Raw genomic sequence first — 24,783 nt, 5'->3', positions numbered from 1 at the left:
GTCTCAACTAAAAATCTGAATGAACTCGATAAACTGCATTCATTTTCTCATTAAAAGTGTCTTGGGAAAAACATTAAGTAGTTGAACAACTTTTTAGGCTTATATCATGTCTGGATGCAATGTTCTACCTAGGAATATTCAACACTGAAATCTGTTAATCCAAATGCATATGTGGAGCTTTTCTGCTGACACCAATTAACATTTATCTTTGTCTTTAATGCAGGGTTTGATCTAAACTTCAGAAGCTATCAAGAGGAATGGTTAATTTCTAGGTCAATCCGTGGAATGTTTTTTCTGCTGAGAACCTCTTCCCGTAGTGCGTACAGGCGAATGGCCTTTCTCCCGTGTGGACTTAAGTGCATGTTCAGTTGATGCTGGTGGGAGAACCTCTTCTCACACTAGGGGGTTTCTCCCCTGTGTGGACCCTCTGGTGCCTCTTCAGGTTGCCAGCCTGGGCGAAGCTCATATGACATTGGGTACAGCTAAAGGGTTTCACCCCTGTGTGGACCCTCTGGTGCCTCTTCAGGTCACCAGCCTGGGTGAAGCGCATATGACACTGGGTACAGCTGTATGGTTTCTCCCCTGTGTGGACCCTCTGGTGGATCTCCACCTTCTGGGAGCTGCTGAAGCCTTTATTACAGAACATGCAGAGGAACCGTTTCTCTTTACTATTGCCTGATGTGGCTCCCCCTCCCCGAGCCTGGGCTCTAGCCCTGTCGTTTGAGTTCAATACCTGATCGAAAAGGTATTGTGAATCGGAAGGTGCCATCGGCGTGGACAGTGGGTCGTGATCCCTGAGCGTGTGTAAAGGGGAGTGGGTTGCAACAGTTAGATTGGTCTCTAAGCTTTCCCTGTAGTCTAAGAAGTCACTGGTGTTGCCCTGTGAGTGTCCTTCTCCTAAGTGAGTCTCGTCTGCATTCCATGTCAGAGGAGCGTCACTCTCCACTTTCACAGTCACCTCATCTATCACTATAACCTCCCCTTTCTTATCTAGGCACCCTTCAGAGTATACACTACTACTGTACCGGTTCCAGTCCCCTCTCATTGGATTAGTCTGTGTATCTAAGCTGACTGGCATGTCACCAGGTATCATCTCTGTAGCGTATGAACAGGACGGATCATTGCCAGTCTGTAATGTGTCACCTAAGTCCTGATGGGACAGATCCATCCTCGGGCTTGGGTTACCATCAAGTAAATATTCTGAGCGGAGAGCAGGAGGACAGCCCAATCGCCCCAGACCCGTTAAATTCTTGGTGTCTGTCTCTGACTTGAGGACGGCATTCAGTGTTCCACCGACCTGCGTGATGCTGCGTCGTGTCCTGGGCGCCGCTGGGGCAGTAGTGGGGTCCTCCATGGCTACAGGAGGCACTCCAGTTTGGATGTGACGTGGGTCCTCCTCTCCTTCAGAACTCTCCTGCTTGACCCCAGGACCTGCAGCCTCCGCAGACTGACATAAGAAGAGGGGAGGTTATTGGCAGTATTGAGTAGAATTGGGTGACAATGCCGTAGAGAAGTCACACAAGCTCCGCTATGGCAGATAAATGATGTACACGTAAGCAAGTGAATAGCTGAGTGGAGCCTTTCTGAAATGTACTGTAATTCTGACTATTACACTAACCTCTATCACAATAACATGCTGGGTTGAGGTTCCACTCCCCTCATCAACAGTGATTGGTTGGTCATCTCTCCATGTATTGTGTCCTGCTGGCTTCACAAAGCTCACGTGGCCTCCAGTGAGATATAAGTCACCCGAGAGAGTTATTGGGGGGAAAGAAGTGGTTAGGTTAGCTACTGTCAATGCTCAACGTTATATTGCAAGACAGATAAGTAATCAGGCCAATTAGGCTATCCAAAAACTGACCAAGATCCAATTCTGGCTAACACAAAGGCACATGTGCAGAGGGTAACAGGCCACGCAGCCTCATGCAAAATGTACCTCTTGTCAATCCTCTGTATCGGTCGAGGATCTTGACACTACTGGGACGACTGGCGAGGACGCGCTCTCGCATTGTCCTTTCTGCGCGCTCTCGCGCCACCTTCTTCAGTTCTAGTAGCTGTAGTTTCCTCCGCAATGTCCTGTTTTCTTTCTGGCTTTGAGTTATTTCCAAACGAAACACTGCATAGTCGTCGTCTACGAGTTTACAAATCTCTGCCACGGCTGCATTCGCTAGCACCTCCATAATGGAGGCTATTTGAGTGTGAAAAACCATAGCCATTGTTAGGTAACTTTCGCAACTAGCTAGCTAGCGTTACCTAGATAACATCTATCAACCAAGTCCTGTCTCCAATGCGAATTAAATAATACCTGGGGGTAAGTGTGCGATGCTGTCAGGTAAATTAATATTATTTTGAGTTCCAGGGTGTTAAAACGTCTAAATGACAACAAAATCGCAAACGTGGAAATAGTTTTTGGTCACGGCTCACTTCTGTTTACGTCTTCTTTGAGGTTTTTGTCGGCGGACTACACCAAAATGGTGTATTACGGCCACCTACCGGGTGGGGTCAAAACTGGAAGTTTTTAAAGGGATAGTAAATGCAAATTCTATTTGGTTCAAATAACCCTTAGCTACCTTGAGTTGTGTCTTAAGGCTCATGGTGACAGAATCCACAATAATCAAATTTTTACATATGGCTAGAGCCTGGAGTTAGCATATTATAGGGTGTCCACCCACTAAACGCTCTGTGGTTTTGAAATTTTATATGTTATAAAATACGTTTTTACCAAGACATATGATTCTTCATGTTCTAACTTGCTCAGTGGGATCTCTAATGTATCATTAACATTATATCCAAAAAGTCAGATTTCGTAACCTAATACGTCCAATAATAAGCAGCGCGCTCTGTTGATAGAGCAGTGCAGCTTCTTGTAGTGACTTTTTCCGCGGGTCGTAAAACGCTAAATTAATATGACACGAGCTGTATTAAATGTAAAAGGCTTTGAAAATAAAATGCTCAGTGCTCTGTTGACATTTCAGAGATACGCTGGTTGTTCTGGGCAATCTTTAAAAATGACACACGTCACAATATGAAAAGCGTATACTGTACTAAAATATGAAAATACTACATGTCATGTCTCAAAATAATCAATATCTATCTTACCTATATATTATTTTATGTCCTCCAGATTCGAAAAGAAAGGTACGTTCGACAGGTGAGCCTGTCAGTTTGTCACAATTCTCGCACAGCATCCAGCCTAGTTGGCACAATACTATTTGAAATATCTTTTTAGCACTTTATTCTCTGGCCTCAAAACACTTCAAACTAAATTCGGTAGTTGGTGGAGTTAGCAGGTTTTGTTTGTAACGTGCATACTGCTGGAATTTGGTTACTCAACTGGAGCTATTTCCTTATCTAGCCACAGCATCTCAATCTTCCAGTGATGACGTCATCCACCTTTGGCAGGCACTACGGCGCGGATTACTTTCCAGATGTCACAAAATTTACAGGTAAATGTAGGAAGTATCAGGGCATTCTACAATTAGAATTTTATTGCAGAAATATAACTACCTTAACGTCTTGACGCTAACGACTTGGCTGTTTCCAAACTGAAATGTGTGTGTGCATCACGGTAGAGGGCTGCATACGGGTCCCGACAGAGATCATTGCTGCGCGGTCGGCATTTTTCATACTGCGGGTGGGAGCCGGTGGTCAAAAAACAACTTTGGGATGAAAATATTTTTGGGTCCAGCAGATTATTTGGAAACGGTCGTCTTTCTGCTTTGCAATGCGTTAGCCTAGTCCTACATATTGTATTAAAAGTACATCTTTATCACATTAACACTCGGAATTCACTGCTTCAAGTTTAATAGCCTACTTGTCCTAGTTGGGCGTGCCTCGTATGATGAACAAAAATATAAACGCAACATGTCGGTCCCATGTTTAATGAGCTGAAATAAAACATCCCAGACATTTTCCATATGCTAAAATTGAGTGCACACATGTGTTTACATCCCTATTTGTAAGCATTTCTCCTTTGCCAATATAATCCACGCACCTGACAGTGTGGCATATCAATAAACTGATTAAACAGCGTGATCATTACACAGGTGCAACTTGTGCTGGGGAAAATAAAAGGCTACCCTAAAATGTGCAGTTGTCACCACACAATGCCACTGATTTCTCAAGTTTTGAGGGAGTGTGCAATTGGCATGCTGATGCAGGAATGTCCAACAGAGCTGTTGCCAGAGAATTTAATGTTAATTTCTCGAGCATAAGCCGCCTCCAACATCATTTTAGAGAATTCGGCCATATGTCCAACCTGCCTCACAACCGCAGACCACGTGTATCCAGGCTCCCCAGTGGGTGGGCCAATGCCCGCCCATGGCTGCGCCCCAATGTGAAATCCATAGATTAAGGCATAATTCATTTATTTAAATCGACTGATTTCCTTCTATGAACTAACTCAGTAAAATTTTTGAAATTGTTGCGTTTATATTTTTGTGTGGTCTCATTGACATAGTAGGCTGCCTATGCATAGAGGGGGAATCACGTGGTAGTTATATTTAAGGGAATTAACTTAAATATGATTAGACTATAGTTTACTACAATGTCTGTAAATAAATATTGATAATGGAAAGACGTGAAGGGCCCTCAACCAACGTGAGTCGAGGTGCAATCAAAAAATGTGATCACAATTGAAAAGGAAAAGACGCGCACAGGCTACCATGGTGTGTGAGCGTTGTACCTTTTCGTTTTCAATAAATATTGATTAGGCTACCCATTCATTTATCTCTGACTGCAAATCGTTGTCCTAAAATGTAGGCTATATGCAAAACCTAGCTCAAGAGAAAGTGCAAGTGTCCGCTGCCATCATTCTTGCTGCTGCTTCAAGTTCAGTAGCCATACGTGCGAGATCAGGTACACGTGTAATACAATAGAGTAGGCTATAGCCTATGTGCGGAGCAGCACGGGGCAGTTCTTTTGCAAGGAAATTTTGTTTTTAAATATGAATCGGCTATAGTTTACTACATTGCGTATAAATCAATATTGATTACCCATATTTGTCTCCGTCTGAAATCCGTCCCACTCCTAAAAGGTATGCTATAAAACGTATCTCACGAGAAATTGCAAGTCTCTCCAACTCTGCTCTCTTAATCTTATGGCTGCAATCCCGTTAACGGGATGATATTACAACAGCCAGTGAAAGTGCAGGGTGCCAAATTCAAACAACAGAAATCTCATCATTAAAATTCCTCAAACATGCATGTATCTTATACCATTTTAAAGGTAATCTTGTTGTTAATCCCACCAAAGTGTCCGATTTCAAATAGGCTGTACAGCGAAAGCACCACAAATGATTATGTTAGGTCACCGCAAAATCACAGAAAAACAGTCATTTTTCCAGCTTAAGACAGGAGTCACAAAAAGCAGAAATAGAGATAGAATTAATCACTAACCTTTGATGATCTTCATCAGATGAAACTCATAGGACTTCATGTTACACAATACATATATGTTTTGTTCAATAACGCTCATATTTATATCCAAAAACCTCAGTTTACATTGGCGCCATGTTCAGAAATGCCTCCAAAATATCCGGAGAAATTGCAGAGCCACGTCAAATAACATAAATAATCATCTTAAACTGTGATGAAAGATGCATGTTTTACATAGAATTAAAGATACACTTGTTCTTAATGCAACTGCTGTGTCAGATTTCAAAAAGCTTTACGGCAAAAGCACAATATTAAATAATCTGAGAACAGCGTTCAGCCACAAAAGGAAGCCATACAGTTACCCGCCAAATTGTGCAGTCAACAAAACTCATAAAAAGCATTATAAATCTTCACTTAACTTTGCTGATCTTTGTCGGAATGCACTCCCAGGACTCCCACTTCCACAAGAAATGTTCGTTTTGTTTGGTAATGTCCATCATTTATGTCCAAATAGCTATTTTTGTTAGCAGAAAGTGCGTTCACTAAAAACTGACAAAATGTCAAAAAGTTCCGTAACAGTCAGTAGAAACATGTCAAACGATGTATTGATTCAATCTTTAGAATGTTTTTAACATAAATCTTCAGTAACGTTCCAACCGGAGAATTACATTGACTTCAGATATGCGATGGAACAGCGCTCCCTCATGTGAACGCGCATGGCCAGGTCATGGTAGACCTGACTATTTCCTGTCTCCTTCGGCCCCACTTCACAGTAGAGGCATCAGACAAGGTTCTACAGACTGTTGACATCTAGTGGAAGCCATAGGAAGTGAAAACTCATCCATATCCCACTGTTTGTTCAATAGGGGCTGTGTTGAAAATCTACCAACCTCAGAATTCCCACTTCCTGTTTGGATTTTTTCTCAGGTCTTTGCCTGCCATATGAGTTCTGTTATACTCACAGACATCATTCAAACAGTTTTAGAAACTTCAGAGTGTTTTCTATCCAATACGAATAATAATATGCATATATTAGCAACTGGGACTGAGGAGCAGGCAGTTTACTATGGGCACCTCTGTGCACCTTTCATCCAAGCTACTCAATACTGCCCCTGCAGCCATAAGAAGTTAAAAACTACGTTTGGATGGAAGTTCAACATAAGTAGGCTAATGTTAACTAGCTGGCCTAGTGCATCGTCTCCCATGAAAGGAAGTTAGGCTAGTTAGCAAGTATTTTAGCCAGGTAGCCTAGGACAACAGAAACGTAAAGTGTGTACTGTATGACAGTCATAGACCGTTTAGGCAACATGAAAGAAGATTGCGGCATTGGCGATTCTCTACAGGTAGGATGAGTCAACGCACGCACAGAAATCAGTACCACGTTGGACTAAATTGTTTTTGGTTTGTTAAAGTTGTCTTTTTATTAGACTAAGCATAGGTGATTAGATTATGTTGAAGTTTAAATGGTGCTGGAATAGTGGAGGCAGCACCTGTTTTCTTTGCGATAACTTTCCATGATTCTAAATCAATAGTTGTTTAGAAGTCCGACAATGTCGGAAACATTTACTTGCTTGACCAGCATGGTCATGTGTTTTGTTAACTTCACCAGATAGATGTTACTCTCCAGTGTTGTGATGAAACAAAGGTGTGGTTGAATTTATTCTGCCACTGTGTCTTCTTATTGTCTCAGCCTTATGCCTTGACACCGTGATATATAGGCCTATGAACTAACAGGTTATAGAGCAAACAACGCAATTATCACACAGGTTGTAATATGGCTTTTTCCCCCCTGGATTGGCTTCCCTGTTGATTTTACCCATGCACCGCTACTGCAATTCAGGAAGTGATTAGAATTTGAAAAAACATTTAACCTTTTGACATAAATAACTTATCCATTTGAGTTTACTAAGAAGTATATAAAGGCTCTCACAGAATAGTACACATATCCCAGCTGCACTCGGGTAGGGAGACACTCCACATAAAAAACCCAAGAACAGACAAAATCTTCTCCTTCATGCCATTTACCACACGATTCATTCTTCAGTAGAGCAATGTCGACTTCTTCCAAGACTCCAAAAATGACTCCTTTGACAGGTGGCACATCAACACAAGATAGATTATATTCATCAATTCGGGTGAGACACGCCTTTTCTGATCAGCAGAAACACACTAAATGGAAACGGATTCACCAAGTCTGGCATACATTGTTTTTCCAAAAACTGCAGTCCTACCAGACACAATGGGATATGATCAGAACTAGACATATTTTCCACAACAGTTTTTCTCCTTATCCCATTCTTTTGGACAGAAGTCCACTCATCCTTTTCTCCACCAGCATTCTATTTCAGTTCCACATCCGCTTCCACCATGTCGCCTAGCCACACCCACTTCCGTTACACTGAAGAGAAAGTATCTTATTGGTTGGCGTCATAGCTCAAAGGGTGTGGTTAAATGAAAAAGTGACGTATGCTGTTCTTTGAAATGCGGTACTGCTTATTACGTTACACATCAAATCTCCTATGATCAGTATCTTTCAAGCAGAGAGCAGACTAGTTTAGAAAAAAGTGTGTAGGAATAAAGTGATGATATTATTTTCTATTCTATCTACATCACCTCAGTAAGGTAAAAATGAAACTGTCCTTATTCTAACCTAGTCTCTCTAAAAACAGGTACACAAGCCTATTTTAAATGACAAGTTAACAAAGGTTTAATGAATGTTACATGGTTAATTACCCTCTTAGCCCAAGACACTTCACATGATGACTATAATATAACAGCTAAAGAATAGTTCCCAGATATCCCTTGTGTACATCTCAAGCCACACTGCTACGATTTCTCCCCATTGTGGACACTCCTATGTCTAATAAGGCTACTCAGGAATGAGAAGCTCTTGTAACATAGCTTGCACTTGAAAGGCCTCCTTAGTGTGAACGCTCTGGTGCTGCTTCATATATTTAGTCTTAGCGAAGCGCTTCCCACACCTGGGGCAGGTGTATGGCTTGTCAGCATCCGTTCTCATGCTCGGCCTCCCGCATTGTAACCCAATGACACCAGAGGAGGTAGAAGCAGGAGCAACAACCCTCAGGTGGTTAGTCTTTGAGCTCCCTCCTTGACCTCTAGCCATTGTTTGGGTGTTGTTGGGATTGTGTGCTGTGTTACAGGTTAGGTAACTCTTGTGAACACCAATCCTGACCCTGTCTGTATTTGTGGGTTAACCATGAGGTAGCTGAGGAAGGCTAGATCCAGGTCCAGGCTTTCTATGAACCCAGTCAGCAGGCATTAGACGGGACCCTGAAGGAGAAGACAGACTTTATTTGTTTTTGTCTGTTTTTTTAAAAGTGAGATACTGTATGAAAAGTGCTAAATAAAATAATAATTCCTTAACACTCACTATACACTATACATTGTCCGTGTGCATTTTCTGCTGGTGTATCCTGAGATAACTCCTCTCCGAGAACACTCTTTCCCCAGTGCGTACAGGCCTTTCCCCCATGTGGACCTTCAGGTGTATCTTCAGATGGTGCTGGTGGGAGAACCTCTTCTCACACTGGGGGCAGCTGTAAGGCTTCTCCCCGGTGTGGACCCTCTGGTGCCTCTTCAGGTTGGACAACTGGGAGAAACTGGCCCGGCAAAGATGACAGCTGAATGGTTTCTCCCCTGTGTGCATCCTCTGGTGGATCTCCACTTGTTTGGGGAAACTGAAGGCTTTCCCACAGAATGAACACGGAAAGCGCTTCTCTTTGCCACCAGATCTGCTGATAGCGTTATTACTACTGTCATTTGTCAATGGGCTTGTGTAGCCATTTAGTGTTGAGGCACTGGCATTGTCTGAGGTCTGGTTTAACATTAGGAGACTGTGAGGAGGACAAATGCCAGGGAGAGTCTGTGTTGTCGCAGGGTCCATGTTCCAGTTGATAGATCCTATAGAAGGCGGGCTGAAGGCAGCACCTGTTAGGGGGTTAACCTGAGGTGCCATCACTCTCTCTGAATCACAACTATAGTAGCAGGACGGAGCATCGCTAGCAGAGTCTGTGTCTGTTCTCTCCCGCTGCATACGGACACCTCCCCGTCCCTGCAGACCAAATCTACACCTTGCCCTGGTCTCAGCCAGTCTGTTGTCATGGAGACTGAGTTTGGTTGTTGTTTTGTGTTCGACTGTCTGTTTCTGGTTGTGGTTCAAGGTGTTGTTCCCCACTTCAGAGTTGAGGACGCTGTCCCATCCATTGATCTCCACTATGTCGCCTCTGGTCCTGGCCTGCTCAGTGATGATGTCCCCTGAGCCTTTGGGTGCACCAGTCTGGGTCTGGGAATCCAATATGGCAGCCCAGTCTCCTCTGTTAGCCTCTAGCCAACCACCTGCAGGAAGAGGTTACAAAATAGACTTTACAAACATGGCAGAGAAAACTCTACATTTTGTCAATTACCTGGTGAGGTTCATACATTATAATGTGTGTTTTTGTATGTAAACATAAGTTGTATTGATTTCATTTTATGAATGAAGAAAAATATAAAATAATAGCCAGGTGCATCACTATTCCCATTGTAGATCTATTACTGTATGTAGGCTATGTGTATTTCTCCCTTACCTTGCTCCCCCATCTTTTGTCCACTCAGCAGGTCAATGCTCTCTGGTCCATCTTCTATTGTCTCCTCTTTGACCAGCAGCAGATCAGGCTTCCCATCCTCCATGTCTACTGACTGTAAGAGATACAGAGTGAGAGGATGTTGGATCAATAAATCTGATATGAGCACCCTGCTATGAAGCATCTTCTGATTGGGCAATGAGGGATTGCTATGAGTACTATGCAAGCATGTTAGTTGATGTGATACTATGCAAACGTGTTAGTTGATTTGACTACCTAACACACTTTAATCTTTTGATACTTCAAAGGCATGATCCCTCACTTAAGACAAAATTAATAAAGACCAGGGGCCATATCAACAAAGTCTCAGAGTAGAAAATTGGTCATAAGTGCTGAGAATAGATACATTTTACTCTTATGGGTAAAAACAAAAGCAATGCTGGAAGCCTCTTTAGTCATCTAGTTGACCGATATTTAGGAAACCTCTTGAGCTGTCCTAAACAGTTAAGAGTCAGCAGCAGGTGTCTTGATTATAGAAAAGGGCAGCGAGTCAGTGGTTCTGGTGCCATAGACAGGAAATTGCTTTAGAGTTGTTGAAATAATGTTTTGATATTTCTATATGATCAATCCAGAAATAATCTAGACCTACATGCAACAGTATTTCTTACGCTTTTGACAATGATTTCACAAGGTCTAAATCACATATGTCTATATACTAACAACCACTAGGCTAATAATCATAGTGTACAAAACATTATGAACACTTGCTCTTTCCATGACAGACTGACCAAGTGAAAGATATCACCGTTATTGATATCACTTGTTAAATTCACTTCAATCATTGTAGTTGAAGGGGAGAAGACAGGTAAAAAAAATGATTAAGCCTTGGACATGGATTGTGTATGTGTGCCATTCAGAGGGTGAATGGGCAAGACAAAATATTTAAGTGCCTTTGAAGGGGTATAATTTGATAAATACAGTTTCCTGTCTGTATCAAGAATGGTCCACCACCAAATGGACATTCAGCCGACTTGACACAACTGAGGGAAGCATTGGAGTCAACATGGGCCAGCATCCCTATGGAACACTTTTGATACCTTGTAGTCCAGGCCCTAACAAATTGAGGCTGTTCTGAAGGCAAAACTCAATTTTAGGGAGTTGTTCTTAATGTTTTGCACAATCAGTGTATTTTTACATTTGATTATTTCATGAAATCGACTTCATGTTATTTCAAGGGAATAACACATTGTTAAAAAAATGCCTAAATTGGGCATGCCTATAAATTGAGCAATTGCATCTAGGGGCTATCTAGGGTTTTTAATTGTGTAAAGATTAAACCTTTCAATATTTTATGCAACATCGGCAAGTAACTTGATGCCTACTGTGCCAAAGCGATTTAGAGGTGTTAAACCGGAGTGACGAGTGTGTTGATATAAAAGTAATATAAAAATTATGCTTTTAATAACCATTATACTGCATGAATCAGTAAAATTTGCCTTTCACATTATTCAAAATATCAATTGTTTAAAAAAAAGGTTATACATGCCAACATATTAGGCAAGAACTAAGAGTAAGCAAAGTGATCGTGTCAGGTGAATATTATATCAAACGTTTTTCCCATTGTAACATTTGATGTACAGTCACATTCACCGAAGTTGTCTGAAGCGTGCTATAGAGTTCACAACTGGCGATCACCGTTGATTATTCCCCATCATTTGCAACATGTCAATCAATGAGCGTCATCACTATCTTTCCTTTGCGGTAACTCAAACTGTCGTGATTTCCACCTGAGAAACTTTTATGAGTTGATTTTACCCCTGGCTCAGAGTTTGTCTGAGCAGTGTAATCCTAAAACATACTCTGAGCTGGGAGCTTTTTATTGTCTGAAAACAGTTTGACAGAGGAATCCTAAGACCCTTTCTGAGACGCTTTGTGGATACGGGTCCAAAGTGCTAATCGAGGATCAGAGGGCCGTAGTTATCAAGCGTCTCATAATTACTCATAGGAATCGACTGTGACCTAATTTACACACTGCTCAGAATAGGACCTAAAAATGTAGTTGTTAAGCGTCTCTCCCCTACTCTCGGCGATGAGTAGTGGTTAATTTTATGAGTTGATCTCAGCACGTTTTTACGACATGAGAAGAGCCGTTAAGTGAAAGTGCGATGACGTTTTGTATTTTTGGGGGTAGAAAAAGGGCACACAGGATATTCCACATTTCCAAAAACAAGACTGATACAATTAAGCAACATTAATATCAAACCAATTGCAGGACTAGCAACATTGTTTGTTTTGTAGGCTATTAGATATCTTGTTTTTGTTATAGTCAAACGTAATCATAAAATATAATCATAATGGTGTCGGCTAATTGTAACATTGGCAATTAGTCCTATTTAGGTTAAATAATACGCCCAGGCACACCGGCGCATGAAATTTTGCCACTGTGGTGAGAGAAAGAGGCTCATCTAATTAGTTTGATAGAATATTATTAACATCTGTCTCACATTACCCTCTTTACATAGAACTACCAATCCCTTTTTAATTTTCTAGCTTTTTTAAACGCATGTCATTATGCGGCATGCGATCATGGAAATAAAACTGGCAGGATGAGGAAAGTATTTTACTTGCAGAGCAAGTTGAAAAATACAAAAGTATTATCAAGGGCCATATCTGAAACAAACACCACATTTCATTTTTCTAGAAGAACTCCAGACTAATGTGAACAACGCTGGTACACCATCCTATCAGAATGTAGGTTGGAGATTTCCATTTCCCTTCAGAAGTTGGCAAATACAGGTAGGCCTAAATTCAGTTGGTATGTTATGCACACTGTAAAGTAGACTTTTGTTGTCTAATGGGTATTGTCTGCATTCAGGTGGCCCTCCACGTAAGCCCCTCAGTGCCATAGGAGAATGTGTTTAACTACACGAAGGGCTCAAATGTGACCATTAGCAAGACGCTGCGCTGTTGAGGGTCACCGATCAGCACAATAGGATTTAAGCTTACTGTTGAATTTCAAAACACTATTCACATTTATATTTTTAACAAATTGTTTGCGGAAAAACTTATGACACGCACTTAATGTGTTTGATGGATCGCAGGAAAAGAGCAGTGTAACGAGTGCGCTGAGAGTCGGGAAGCAAGTTCGGGGAGTGCGTGTTTTAATAAATAAAATAACCACAAACAACGCACCGACATGAAAACAGAGTCAATAACACCCTAGGAAAGAACCAAGGGAGGTGACAGATATAGGGAAGATAATCAAGGAGGTGATGGGAGTCCAGGTGAGTGTCATGAGCCGCAGTTGCGCGAAACGATGGTGACAGGTATGCGGGATAATCAGCAGCCTGATGACCTAGAGGCCGGAGAGGAAGTATATGTGACAAGCAGGAATAGGCCTTTTGTAGGCTAGTCCAAGCTATGGCTTGTAATGGTGCGACTGCTGTCGCCACCCAAAGATGATCCAATTTGAATAAACGCTTGCGCATTGATGTGAATCTCATTTAGCTATTTGCGGTTTATGGATTGTAGTTGTTGTGGATGGCTGTTCACAGATCTAAATGTGTATTTGAACCCAATAATGGTTGAATTCAAGACGTTTAAGCTGCCTATCAATCATTGTTTTTAAAACCAGTAGACAGCCAGTGAAAAAATGCGCTCTTGCAACAGCTGCATAGTGTGGATCCCAGCCTATTGAATACAATTGGGGTTTATATTGCTCAATCTAATTCATGCTGATAAAATAAATAAATCCATAGGCCTAATGGACATATGCTCAAACTCGCACACTTTTGATAGACTTAAAGGGGCAATCTGTAGTTGCTACATCCATTTTTGAACTTTCAATGGATTTATATATATATATCCATTGATTCTTAAAGAATATAACTTATAAATGCCTCATGAGCTTAGTTCAACTGTCACACTCCATGAAAACTCCAAATAAAAGATTGTTTTTCTCCAATGTTTGTAAACATTGTAAATGTAAACAAACACTGTATAGCCTCATAACATGGTTAAAACAATTTTGATATCATTGATGGTCAGTCCTTGCATCCATAGCTCTGTATATTAATCTGACAGCGGTTACATTTCTCCAGGCCCATCCCGCAGCTTTTTACCAAAACAGAGGCGGGGCAACCATTTTGTTATTGTTCTGTGGATTTGCCCTTCAAACAGCTGCATATTATCAAGGAATCAGTGTCACCAACAAAAATGTAAACAATAGGCCAATAGCAAATGCAGCATATGGCATTCATTTTTCACATGTAAATAGCACTTTTCAGTAGCGCTCAAAGCATGCCATTCCATGAGGACAGCTTTTAATTTTTCTAATTGAATCAATGAGCCCAATCAGTCCTCCATGACAACATAATCATATTACATAGTAGGGCTGGCTAATAAGTCCTTATTTTTGGGGGTTATGCTCAGGTAAAACAATTTGGCAAATCTATACTTCCATATTTCCAAGTCCTATTCTTGAAGATTAAGGGGGTATAACATTTATTGGATTGACTGGACTTCTGATAGACTTTGGTTTTTAATGTAAAGATATAATCTAGTTGTATTATTATATGTAGTAGAAAGCGGTTGGTTAGAAGAACCCTACACAACCGATCCCTAAAGTAAAATTTAACATCCATATATGGCCAGATATGTAAACTTTAACATTGATTTATCCTGCAATAGATGTGGTTCAATTGCTAACATACATTGTCTTCTTCTATTAACTCTTAAGGGGAAAGTAATCTAAAAGTAACTGTGTAATCAGATTACGTTACTGAGTTTGGGTAATCCCAAAAATTACGTTACTGATTACGATTTTGGACAGGTAACTAGTAACTGTAACGGATTACATTTAGAAAGTAACCTACTCAACCCTGCATATCTGTATAATGCTCTCCCATTCCAATAGCTGTAGCTAGATATTGGGTTCTACGAGACCATTCTCCTGCGCTGACAAAGCGCCAAAACGAAGTGTGGAGTTAGTTATGCGAGCCTACCTAAAGTGAAGTTTGGTAAAGTGCTGGTTGAAAAGCGTTCCCTGTCCACCTATGGCACTGGGGCTTGCATCATCATCGCCATAGTCACTGTTGTCATCGTCCGTTTCAGATTGTTCATCGTCGGGAGGTAGACGGATGAGCCGTAGTTTGCAGATGTCGTTCAATATTGAAGAAGCCATTATTATGCGGCAGACCATCCTTGCTTGGGCTGTGACGCACCTCTCCATGGAGAACATGAAATCTCCTCTTCCACTGGCCTATTCCCCTACCAGGCTCCTTGTGATCCCTCAGATAAAACAATATTTACATGTCATTTTATATGGATTAATATTTTAATTACACTGAGATAAAGCCCACTGTATTCTGTAGCCCAGTAAATCAAATGTTTGGCCTATTGCCTCACCCTGTTATAATTGAGCTGAGCCCCGAGGAGAGGTCGTAGAAAAGTGGTTTAGCAGCCACCTTATCTGGGGGTACCCCTTGTCACCAAGAAAGTGACATCCAAGGGAACAACATTGCGCTCAAACAGCATGTTGAGGCCACTCTCACTGAGCACTCTGGAGTTGTGTAGACCCAGGCCAGTTGGCTACAACATCAAGAATCTTATAGTCTTTATTAAAAAAAACACTTTGGTGTTAATACTGTGGTACCGCTTTCGATTGATGAATGTGTCCTCATCCATGGAGGGCAATGGTTTTGATGTGGGCAAAATCAATGATGCCAACAACTCCCGGAAAACCAGCGAATTGGATGAAGGCAGCTTGTTTTTTTTTTTTTTAATAATCTGGCGTAGAGTGGTGGGAAAATCAATGAACCTTTGATTTGAGGTGCTTTAAGTGCCATCTGGGTTTGACGGTCTGTGATGGACTCAAATCATCACTGTTACACTGTTGCCAAGAAGGGTAAAGTGGCAACTTCTGGCAACTCCTAACCGGTTAAGACACCTCTTGAGCTCTCTTAAATACACCCTGAGATATGAGTACTTTTATGTCATAGGAATGTTGATAACATGCTCTTACTCCTATGCGTAAAAGTAGGACCAAATTTGCGTCACTGAGAATTTTCGGGCATTTAGATAACTACGGGCCCTGGTCCCCACCTGTCTACATAGTGTTATTATGATCTAAAAGGCTAAACTGATCCTAGATTAGCACTCATACTCTGAGAGGCTTTGTGGATACAGACCCTGACCTAATACCATTCAGACAGTAGTTCACAGTGGGCTCACCTCAGTGAGACTGTGTGTGGTCCTGTGCTGCTCAGCTGGTTCCTCTCTGGGTTCAGGAGGAGGTGTAGTCTGGTTGTCCTCCATGACCATGTTCCCCTCAGGGTTCCCCAGACCCTCCTCACACCCCTCCTCCTTCAACAGCAGCACCTCTGGACCCTCCTCCTCCTGGAAGTGACAGGTGATACAGATTACACAGACATACTCTCCCTCAGGTACGTACACACACACAGTCGCACACACATATAATAAACACACTTTCAACATGTTGGGGCCATACTTACGAACATTAGAAACGGTTTAGGTTCAAGGTTAAGTTTAAGCAACAGCCAATTAAAATCGTTGACGTAGTGGCACGTGAGCAAAGGCTACATGTTAGCTGTTCCCATTACATAAGCTTGAAGATTTAGCCCTATGATAACCTACTAACCTCATTAGGTGGTCGCTTAACCTTTAACTTTTTCTAATTTTGGCCCGGAGAGTTACCCATCCCCACTACGTCTGAGTCCTATACTGTAGTTACAGAATTACTTCATTGTTGTTAAACCCATCATGGTGGACATAAATAGGATAATGTGGGTAAAAAATAAGTCAGCTATGATAAGTTAAGTCATCATCAGTAGGTGTTTGTTAGTGTAATAGACGACATGGTGTTTGTTAGTGTAATAGACTACAGGGTATTTGTTAGTGTGTGGGTATTTGTAGGTATATTTAGTAAGTGTATATTGGTTATAAAGCACTGTTGGGTGTATGCAGAATAGGGTGAGATCAGATGTGATGTATACTAAAGAGAGTCTCAATGAAAGTCAGAATGAAAAGTCCCATTTTGTGTTTACTAAATATAAACAAGGTTTAAATACACCATATGAAAACCACACGTCTCAACAAAAGATCTGCACGAAGTTGATAAACTGTATACATTTTTCTAATTAATTACTTTTTTTTAAGTAGTAGAATGGAAGTAATGAAATAGGCATTTGTGAACATCATATAGCCTATACAATACAAACACAATATGTTAGACTTTTTAGGCTTATATATCATACAATGTCTGGATGCAATATTCTACCCAGGAATATTCAACACTGAAATCTGATACTCTCATTCTTCCAAATATATCAGTGGATATTTTCTGCGGACAACACTGACAATACATCTTTGTCTTTAATGCAGGGTTTGATCTAAACTTAAACTATACATTGGAATGTTTTTTATTTTGTGGGATGGTTTTTCTGCTGGTGTATCCTGAGGATGCTCCTCTCTGAGAACCTCTTCCCGCAGTGCGTACAGGCGAACAGCTTTTCTCCTGTGTGGACCTTCAGGTGCCTCTTCAGGCTGCTAGCCTGGGTGAAGCGGATGTGACATTGCGGGCAGATGTAGGGTTTCTCCCCTGTGTGGACCCTGTGGTGCCTCTTCAGGTCACCAGCCTGTGTGAAGCGCATGGGACACTGAGTACAGCTGTAGGGCTTCTCCCCTGTGTGGACCCTCTGGTGGATCTCCACTGTCTGAGGGCAGCTGAAGCCTTTCTTACAGAACATGCAGAGGAACCGTTTCTCTTTACTATTGCCTGATGTGGCTCCCCCTCCCCGAGCCTGGGCTCTAGCCATGTCGCTTGAGTTCAATACCTGATCGAAAAGGATGCGGCTGTGTGAATCGTAATGCCCCATCAACGTGGACACTGGGTTGTGATCCCTGAGCGCGGGTAAAGGGGAGTGGGTCGTGACATTTGGATTTGTCTCTAAGCTTTCCCTGTAATCTATGAAACCTCTGCCCTGTGAGTTTGTGTCTCCTAGGTGACTATCTGCATTCCATGTGGGAGGAGTGTCACCCTCCACTTTCACAGTCACTTCATCTACGACCAGACCCTCCCCTTGTTTATCTAGGCACCCTTCAGAGTGTACACTACTACTGTACCGGTTCCAGTCCCCTGTAGACAGATCAGTGTGTGTCTCTAAACCCAAGGGCATGTTGCCAGGGTCCATCTCTGTAGTGTAAGAACAAGACGGATCATTACCAGTCTCTAACACGTCACCTGAGTCCGGATGGGAATGAACCGTCCTCATGCTCGAGTTACCGTAAAGTAAATACTCTGAGTCGGGAGCAGGACAGCCCAGCGGCCCCAGTCTCTCTGGGTCTGATCTGTGGTCAGATCCTGTGTGTAAGAGCCTTTGTGTTACAGTTAAAGTCTCTGTGTTGGTCTCTGACTTGAGGACGGCGTTCGGCGTTCCACTGACCTCCGTGATGCTGCATCGGGCCCTGGGCTGGGGCACGGCGGTGGCAAGGTCCTCAGTGGCTACAGGGGGCGTCACTCCAGCCGCTGCTACAGTCTGGATGTCTCTGCTGTGTTTCGGCTCGTCCTCTCGTTCAGACCTCTCATGCTTGACCCCAGGACCTGCAGACTGATACAAGAAGAGAGGAGGTTATTATTCATGAGTAGAATCAGTAGGGATGTAACTATTCAACCAAAACACATCGGTCCCAATTAAAATGTTTCAAATACAACTGCATTGGTCCGCACCCATTGGTCGGTCAACGCGTCGGTCAGAAAGTCCATTCAAACATTACAAAACGCTGATTCACTAACATGTTACTTTCTTTCTACCTTACCATACCTCATCTTTTGTCACAACCGATGCGTCCTCTCTTCAGTGTCGAACTAAGAATGTACCCGTGTTGACAGTCATTGGTCTACAAGTCAGCTTGCATGCCGAACAACCCCAGGAAATATCAGTAGCATAGTTAAGTTGCTGAACGGGGGCTTACAACAGATCTGAGTTTTTCGATTGTTCAGGTTCACCATCACCAATAGTTTTGGTAGTTTTGCTTCAAACAATCAGTGTATATTGTCATTTTTAGATATACTGGGTAAAGTTAATCATTTCAGAATGATGACAGCAATCTGGCATTTGTTTTTGAGATGGGGTGGTGAAATCCAAAGTTGTGCTATAAATGAATTGGCTATGTCATAGCTAATTTGTAAACGATCAATATTGATACATTACGAGCTCAAACACAATCTGCAAACATGAGAAGTTAATTAGTGGGTGATGGTGATTTCAGATCCAAAGTGGGGAGACAAAAACATAGGCTACATTGACCCCCCTAATCTGATAGTGGTAAATACCTAGTATCCCTTATGGCTCAGATCAGGTGCCTAGTACATAGATAATAGACATACATCCTTTACATATGAAATGTGAACATTCAGAATAATACGAAATGCTCTGAAACGAGGTTGGCTACAGTGAGATTCTGGACACTGACTGTAGGTCTATAACCTCTCACATAGTCTTAATATTAACTCCTGCAGAATTAAGCATTTCTTGCATTAAAATTAGAGAAATATGATTTCTTTCTTTCAGCATCTTGAGAGAATGCGAATGCGCAGTTAGGGACCGTCAGTAGAGGTGCCATCTTTATCAGCATCATAAAAGCTGATAGTATTTCAACCACGTAAAATATGCATCCAAGCCAAACTGAAATCTTATCAGAAACATGTTGGATCGTTTTCACAACTTTCTATTTCCTTACAAACTGTCATTTGGAAATTATGCACAAAATCTTTCCTATTTTTTTTTACATTTTATATATTGCACTTTCTACCAGGTCCCTATTCGTCTTTGCCCAACGAAAGCAGCAGAGATGACAGAAAGCTTTACCGCATTCTATTATTTATTGACATTATGCTGGTGAGCAAGGGTTTATTTAGTCTTCTAGGGTAGCATACGATGACAGAAGAGAAGCTGCATGTATCTAATTATAGACAAGTTGAAAAACAAAATAGCCTACCAAAATGTAAAATTAGAAGCAGAAACATATTTAAATGAGGCAAAAAAGATTCCTGCACCCTCTGTCCAAAAATCTTCCCCCATCTTTGACATTTACATTTACATTTAAGTCATTTAGCAGACTGTAGCCTACAGCGCATTTTCTATATTACCGGGTTAGGGTCAGGTGCGGGTCTCAGATTTTAACTTTATCACATATAGTTGGGTGGTTGCTGATGGGTTATTAGCAATTGCGGGTGGGTGAACAAACAGCTGACCCGCGCACCACTAACACACACACACCATAGACATACATAATAGACACACACACAGTCAGCTCCAGCTCAGAGAGGCCAGTTCATGAGCTCCATCAGCAGCAGATTTGAATTTAAAATGGAAAATTAATGTGTTAATGCAACAAATGTTTGCGCATCGAACCGAATCACATCGAATCGTTCTCTAATCAAACCGATTCGCACCAATTTATTTTTAAACTACAACTAGGGCCGGGACCATACCAGAATTGCGATACTCTTTAGTATCGTGGCAAGGAAACATAACATGAAGCGGATTTAACTTCTTTAGGAAGTCAGACCTGATGTTGGAAACAAACCTCATTATGTTGTCATCCAGAGTCACATGGATTGATTTGCCAAGTTATAGCACATAAAATGTTATATACAACAGGTTTTTAAAGGGCCAAAAAGTTTTGCCTGCTTCGTGTTTTCATTTTTGCCATGGATTTTTTTTCGTCCCAGCTCTAACTAAAACATATCGTTCCTGTATCGTATCGGAGCCTGTGTATCTACAGTGCCTTTGAAAAATTATTTGACCCCTTTCTGATACTCTATTTTTGCATATTTTTGATAGTGAATGTTATCAGATCTTCAACCAAAAGCTAATATTAGATAAAGGGAACCTGAGTTAAATATATATATATATTTAACTTTTTTAAATAAATAAAATAAGTTATGCAACACCCAATCCCCCTGTGTGAAAAAGTTATTGCCCCCTTACACTCAATAACTTGTTGTGCCACCTTCAGCTGCAATAACTGCAAACAAATGCTTCCTGTAGTTGTTGATCAGTCTCTCACATCGCTGTGGAGGAATTTTAGCCCATTCTTGCATGCTTTAACTCAGCGACATTTGTGGATTTTCAAGCATGAACTGCTCGTTTCAAGTCCTGCCACCACATCTTAATTGGGATTAGTTCTGGACTTTGACTAGGCCATTACAAAACTTCAAATGTGTTGCTTTTTAACAATTTTCATGTAGACTTGATTGTGTGTTTTGAATCATTGTTTTGCTGCATGACCCAGCTGCAGTTCAGCTTCAGCTCACAGACGGATGGCCTGACATTCTCCTGTAGAATTCTCTGATACAGAGCAGAATTCATGGTTCCTTCTATTAAAGGCAAGTCGTCCAGGTCCTGAGACAGCAAAGCATCCCCACACCACCTCACAAGGCTTTCTCTCTCTCTCCAAGTTGAGACCTTGAAACTGAGATACCTCGGTTGTTCCCATAGCAATATTCTGGGCGTATTGTCAAGTTGAGGAACAGTGATAGTGAGGATTCCTCCATACTCGATCAGCCAGTCATCTGCATGAACCTTTCCAATTAGTTATTAGAAAGTAGCCTTGATTCGATACTTTGTAGCATTGATTTGATACATAAACATAACACTTCCCCCACAGTATAATGACCTGTCCTCAAATTAATATAGTTGGTTCACTTTGATATTTCAAACTGGTGTGGATGGACAAAATCAACATGCGCGCGAAGGCGCACACGTGTGGCCGGTGTAGTCAGCATGTAAGAATTGCATAACAATATCATAGGGAAGTTTCACAAACTCCGCATTGGCAGATGAGGGGAGCCTTTCTGAAATAAACAGGACACATTTGATTTAAAAAGTAATTCATTATTTTTTATGCAACACTATTACACTAACCTCTATAACGATAACTTGCTGGGTTGAGGTTCCACTCCCCTCATCAACAGTGATTGGTTGGCCATCTCTCCATGTATTGTGTCCCGCTGGTTTAACAAAGCTCCTGTGGCCTCCAGTGAGATGTCCTTCACCTGAGAGAGTGATTGGAGGAAAATAAGTGGTTAGGTTAGTGGTATATTGTACACTATTGATGCTGTCTACAATTGGCAAGGATGTAAGGTAACACTTCTTATAACTTCTTGATATACTATTTATTATGTTCCATGCATCACATTGTTTTCAATGAGTACATAACAGGAAATGTAGTAAATTAAGAATCTGGTTAGGATATGATATTGTGTCTTTGCGCAAAATATCTAGGGAATTATTACATACTGTAATGACCCGGCTGGGTCATTAAAGAGAAAAGAGACGGACTCTAGGTGTACAGGTTAGAACACAGGTTTATTCCTAAACTGAGCTATTGTTCAGGCCACAGCCCACGCCGCTAAATGCCGAACGTACACAATTATACATGTCGAGTTAAGGTCACTCTCATAGGACCAGATCAAGGCCCGAACAGAAGAGAGAGATATGAGACACTCATCCCTCTTTATGCATTTCCAAATCCCGCGGGATTACCCATCATACCCCCCCAACCTTTCCATCTGTCCTGACATATTTAACCCCTGCTAGTAGCCATGAGAACCATAACACACCCACAAACACAGAACACAATACCGGGTCGTTACAATACTATCCAACACCCAATTCTGGTTAACCATATAAAGTAACAAATCTAAAGTCACACATGCGCAGAGCGGAACCGGGCGACAGGCCTCGCAACTTCGGCATTCTGCAAAATGCCTTTTCCCATACCTCTTCCCATTCCTCTGTATCGGTCGAGGATCTTGACACTTCTGGGACGACTTGCGAGGATGCGCTCCCGTGACCCCTTTAGTTCCAGTAGCTGTAGTTTCCTCCGCAATGCCCTGTTTTCTTTCTGGCTTTGAGTTATTTCCAAACGAAACACTGCATAGTCGTCGTCTACGAGTTTACAGATCTCCGCCACAGCTGCATTTGCTAGCACCTCCATGATGGAGGCTATTTGAGTGTGAAAAACCATACAGTTAGCCATTGTTAGCTACAATTGTTAGCTACAGCGTTACCTAGATAACATATATCAAGCAAGTCCTGTCTCAAACGCGAATTAAACACTCCATGGGGTATGTATATATTGTTATACAGTTAAATTATTCATAGTTTGAGTTCCAGGGTGTTAATAAACGTCTAAAGTAAAACTCTTAACGATGAAATTGTTATTGGAAACTGTTTACACCAGCACCTTGTCACAACACAAAAAAGTACTTCCGGGTCACAGGTTTTCGGAATTTTTTCAAAATAAAATTTCCACGTAATAGAAAGTATCAATAAACTATATTTATTCATTATGTGAAACGTAATTGTCTAAATATTAACAATGATTAATATTTGTTCATAAAAGTGATATTTTAATTTATATTGGGGTTTTAAACATGTTCAAAGGTCAAATAAGTCCCCCCAATGCAATACAATATACATTAAATACATATTGGCTTTTAGAGAGAGCTATTCTAGGTGCTGAAGTAAAAGTGGGGTTGGGATTACTCACCAGGGTCTGTAGAAGCTATATGGTGTTATTTCATGTGGGACTGAGGTCTATACTGTGTCCAGCAACACTTTCTACTCCACCGCACAATTGGTCGCAATGCAATACACTACAGGCCTTCAATTACATATTGGCTTAGAGACAACTTCTAGGTGTCGAAGTAAAAGTGGGGTTTGGATTACTCACTAAAGTCTGTAGATTCTATATATAGATGGTGTTATTTCATGGAGGGCTGAGGTCTATATGCCAGCAACACTGTCTACTCCACCCACTCCATTGGTCCCAATGCAATACACAATAGGCCTATAATGCATCCAAAATGTTTAAATTAAGTCATTTTGCAGTGTAACTGCAACTCAACCGCAGCACACTGTAATTACTGGGTTCAAAACTGTAGTTAAAAAATATACATTGCAGTTTCGTAAGGGAATTAATACTTGGGATGAAAATGATGGAAAATGTGCACAATTATGAATATTTTATACTAGTTATCATACAAAGAATAATTAAAAGTATTTCTATGAAATATGTTATTTTTTCAAGTCGAAATGGTCAACAATGTTTTTGTGTGTGTATAACAGTATAAACTTTACGTCGTCCCCTCGCCCCGACCCGGGCGCGAACCAGGGACCTTCTGCACACCTCAGCAACTGACACCCACGAAGCGTCGTTACCCATCGCTCCACAAAAGCCGCGGCCCTTTCAGAGCAAGGGGAAACCCTACTCAAGTCTCAGAGCAAGTGACGTAACTGATTGAAATGCTACTAGCGCGTACCCGCTAACTAACTAGCCATTTCACATCCGTTACATGTGTACTCCTATCATTTATTGCAGAATTTTCTGTACATTGTGTCGCAGTAAAAGTGGGTCCATTCTACTCAGGAGCACTTCTTGTTTTCAAATCCACGGAGTTTACACCCAGAGGAGTGTTTCTGCTCATTTTACGGCATTTATAGTGGCCAATCAGCTTAAATCCAATAGTTTTTTCACATATGGACATACATATTGCACCGGTTGTGTACGGTTTAATATGTTTGTTCAAAATGAAAAAAACTATTGGATTTAAGCTGATTGGCCACATTGTTTCAAATGACAAGTTAACAAAAGGTTAATGAGGGTTTTGGGGTGAATTACTCTCCTAAACAGAAAGGTCGTTCCATTTAATTTTAATCACTTTTTTCACCAGTTTCATTTGATATGAATGAAACTTTTTATACATATTGCCCATGGTAGAAGTGGTCAGAAAGTGG

At 41.3% G+C, this 24,783-nt stretch overlaps 2 protein-coding genes across 4 annotated transcripts in view; both read right to left on the bottom strand.

The window, feature by feature from the left end:
* Positions 1–24,783, bottom strand: part of LOC129841163 (zinc finger and SCAN domain-containing protein 12-like) — a 44,541-nt gene that overhangs the window by 10,004 nt on the left and 9,754 nt on the right. The window lies entirely within an intron of this gene.
* On the bottom strand, positions 7,474–23,253 carry LOC129841162 (uncharacterized). Of its 3 annotated transcripts, XM_055909302.1 has the most exons (7): positions 22,765–23,253; positions 21,907–22,037; positions 18,421–18,585; positions 16,190–16,354; positions 9,962–10,073; positions 8,767–9,731; positions 7,474–8,666 (listed from the first exon to the last, which is right to left on the bottom strand). In XM_055909302.1, exons 1-6 carry the CDS (start codon positions 23,021–23,023, stop codon positions 8,773–8,775), a joined length of 1,791 nt encoding a protein of 596 aa, XP_055765277.1. In that variant the 5' UTR covers positions 23,024–23,253; the 3' UTR covers positions 7,474–8,666; positions 8,767–8,772. The 3 variants fall into 3 exon arrangements, with proteins under 3 accessions (XP_055765277.1, XP_055765276.1, XP_055765278.1); XM_055909301.1 differs by having other exon boundaries at positions 7,474–9,731; XM_055909303.1 differs by lacking the exon at positions 22,765–23,253 and adding an exon at positions 22,282–22,712 and having other exon boundaries at positions 7,474–9,731.

Source organism: Salvelinus fontinalis, chromosome 42 (genome assembly GCF_029448725.1).
Source record: "Salvelinus fontinalis isolate EN_2023a chromosome 42, ASM2944872v1, whole genome shotgun sequence".
In the NCBI taxonomy this organism is placed as follows: domain Eukaryota; kingdom Metazoa; phylum Chordata; class Actinopteri; order Salmoniformes; family Salmonidae; genus Salvelinus; species Salvelinus fontinalis.
This window is presented reverse-complemented; position numbering and strand designations above follow the sequence as displayed.